The 3469-nt window shown below is 40.7% G+C and overlaps 1 protein-coding gene across 6 annotated transcripts in view; it reads left to right on the top strand.

Moving 5' to 3' along the window:
* cntrob (centrobin, centrosomal BRCA2 interacting protein) overlaps positions 1-3469 on the top strand; it is a 30487-nt gene that overhangs the window by 11942 nt on the left and 15076 nt on the right. For 5 of the 6 annotated variants that reach the window (XM_016574590.1, XM_016574591.1, XM_016574586.1 and 2 more), the window contains exons 8-9: positions 764-880; positions 970-1068. In XM_016574590.1, the coding sequence (XP_016430076.1) occupies positions 764-880; positions 970-1068 (216 nt within the window). The remainder of the gene's footprint in view (positions 1-763; positions 881-969; positions 1069-3469) is intronic. The other variant, XM_016574587.1, reaches the window with a different exon arrangement.

Below are 3469 nucleotides of genomic sequence, written 5' to 3'. Positions count from 1 at the left end.
ACACACACACACACTCATACTCGCACAGACACACACACACACACACACACACACAGTATAACAGACTCGGTGTAAAGGAGGAAGCATGTGTAATAAATTATTGACAACAACAGCGATAATATCAGTGTTTGACAGCGAGTGAAAATATCCTGCATCTGAGACACTTTCACTCAATACTGAGAATAAAATGAGGAAAATATTATGTGTGTATTATATGTGATGTTTTAGATCGCACACATGGAGTCCTTTCTGTGGAAATCACAAACGGAGACACAGTCCATCGATCCTTCCACACAGACACATGGGTCCTTCATTTTTGGATTAACTAATTAAATATTATTATAAACATTAATGAGTTTTCATTTCTTTCAAGGTTTCAGTTTTATTGTATTTTTTAGTTAAAATAAATAATAAATAATTGTCAAAGATTAGAATCAAAGTGAAAACATCTCAATAGCGCCATAATACTGGTAATACTGGTTTATAAGGATTATGATACACAGTGCTCAGAGTCTACAGTGTAATATATGAAGTGAATCATGTGAATCATGCCTCATATTTCATTCAGATGTTTTACTCTGAAGTGTGTTTATGATTTTTCAGCAAGATCCTGTCTGGTCACTGCTATTACAGCTGTTGTTTTTAAGGAACTGTTTTGAATGCAGTTGTTAGTCCACATTTATTAAAGGCAGTGCAACAGCACTATATTGTCATGATGAATAAAAACTGTGCGTGCGTGTGTGTGTGTGTGTGTGTGTGTCAGACGTTGGTGAAAGTGGTCGAGGGCTGGAAGAAACACGATCAGGAGCGAAACGAGGAGATGAAACATCTGCAGGTGGAGAAGGAGATGGCAGAGAGAACATGCAACACACACAAACAGGTACACACACAAACGTACACTAATTAAGTGACGGATTTTCAGCACAGCACAGGGGGTTAATTGTGTGTGTGTGTGTGTGTGTTTCTTAGGCTCTGTCCCGTGTTGAGCAGAATCTCTCTCAGGTAGAAGAAAAACTAAACCAGGAGCAGAAACACAAGCAGGAGCTGCAGAAGACCAACAAACACCTGGTAACTCTCTCTCTCTCTCTCACACACACACTCACACACACACACACACACACACACACACACACACACACAGCGTTCATTCTCCGTGATGGTGATGATTAGGGTTGGGTATCGTTTGAATTATCGATTCTGATTATTTTCGATTCCCAGTTTCGATTGTGATTAAATGTGATTAAATAATGATATCAATTTGTCCTGTGCCTCTTTTTTGCAAATCATTTAGTTGCACCTGAATGCAATGAACAAAAATCAACAGGCTACATAAAAACTGGACTCTTTAAGAGCTGTTTGTGTGCAAAATAGAACTGCATGATTCTAGATAAATGGAGTTTTTTTTTTTTCCTCAATGGAAGTTGTGGTTCTCTCATGATAGCGCGATCGCAGATTTAATTGTTCAAAACACACTGATGTGATCGTACGCTGCACGGACGAACCAACAAGTGATCACAACATTGATCGCACACATCAAAAGTTGAGGAATGAAACACAAATCATTGTAATTTAGGAATATACAATTACGTGTTCGCGATCTTTAACGATCTATTAAATTAAAGTGCTTTGTCATGTTGGTGATGACGCCTCTCTTGCAACATGTTTAGCTATCACAGATATTATACTTAGCTTTTTTGGCTTCTGATCGCAAATGTAGCCAAACTTTGAGTTTATCACAAATATTACTTAGCTTTTTTGGCTTCTGATTGCAAGTGTAGCTAAACTTTGGAGCGCTTAGATTACCGAGCAAGGTCCTGGCAGATCGCTAGGTCCGGTCCTCACAGATGAAGAAAAAAAAAAAAGTGCATAGGAATCGAAATTTTAATTTGACAAGTATCCGTTTCTGGAATTGGAATTGATTTTTGATTCCCAATCCTAGTGATGATGATGATTGATGATGATGGTGGTGGTGATGGTAATGTGGTGATTAGGGATGGAACTACAGCCTCACGTGTGCGCCACATCTCTGAGTGTAACCGGTGTAAACTAGTAGGTGTGTTCGACTTGACGCAGACCGATGGATGTATTACAGTACCACGAGAGCTATAAAGAGCAGACTGCTCCGTGTGCTTTCGAATCGCTCTCGCGGATGTCAAACACTGATCAATCTGCGCCGCGCCTCTAGTCGAACACACCGGCTAGTGCTGCAGGCTTATTGGCTCACTGACGCTGATGAGATTAACCCCTTAGGTATCGAAATTTGGTACCGAACGACGAGACGTTTTTCTATACTCGATGGTATCGAGGCAATTCGGTTGGTGCCTAAAAAGTATCGAACTCGATACCCAGCCCTAATGATGATGATGGTGGTGATAGTGATGATGTGATGGTGATGATCGTGATTGATGATGATGGTGATAGTGATGATGATGATGGTGGTGATAGTGATGATAAGGTTGATGATGGTGATAGTGATGATGATGATGGTGATGATTGATGATAGTGATGGTGATGATAGTGATGATAAGGTTGATGATGGTGATAGTGATGATGATGATGGTGATGATTGATGATAGTGATGGTGATGATGGTAACGTGGTGATGGTGGTGATAGTGATGATAAGCCACATCTCTGAGTGTAACCGGTGTAAACTAGTAGGTGTGTTCGACTTGACGCAGACCGATGGATGTATTACAGTACCACGAGAGCTATAAAGAGCAGACTGCTCCGTGTGCTTTCGAATCGCTCTCGCGGATGTCAAACACTGATCAATCTGCGCCGCGCCTCTAGTCGAACACACCGGCTAGTGCTGCAGGCTTATTGGCTCACTGACGCTGATGAGATTAACCCCTTAGGTATCGAAATTTGGTACCGAACGACGAGACGTTTTTCTATACTCGATGGTATCGAGGCAATTCGGTTGGTGCCTAAAAAGTATCGAACTCGATACCCAGCCCTAATGATGATGATGGTGGTGATAGTGATGATGTGATGGTGATGATCGTGATTGATGATGATGGTGATAGTGATGATGATGATGGTGATGATTGATGATAGTGATGGTGATGTGATGGTGATGATTGTGATTGATGATGATGGTGATGATGATGATGGTGGTGATAGTGATGATAAGGTTGATGATGGTGATAGTGATGATAATGATTGATGATGGTGGTGGTGATGATGATGATGGTGATGATGATGATGGTGGTGATAGTGATAATGATGGTGATGATGATGGTAGGCCTGGGCGATAAAACGGTATCGATATTTATCGACGGTACACCTTCGATACCGATATTAAAAATGTTCGATATAGTGCACGATATAGGCACGTGCTATGAGTGACACAGACAGCACACACAAACACGAACACATGCTGAATTGAGTGCTGTGCTGCCTGTGATGAGGAGATTGTGAATAAAAAAAATTATATTAGTCGAATTTAAAATAAACATTTGCATTTGA

The sequence above is a fragment of the Sinocyclocheilus rhinocerous genome, unplaced genomic scaffold, assembly GCF_001515625.1.
Source record: "Sinocyclocheilus rhinocerous isolate Xijiao unplaced genomic scaffold, SAMN03320098_v1.1 scaffold2428, whole genome shotgun sequence".
Taxonomy (NCBI): Eukaryota; Metazoa; Chordata; class Actinopteri; order Cypriniformes; family Cyprinidae; genus Sinocyclocheilus; species Sinocyclocheilus rhinocerous.
This window is presented reverse-complemented; position numbering and strand designations above follow the sequence as displayed.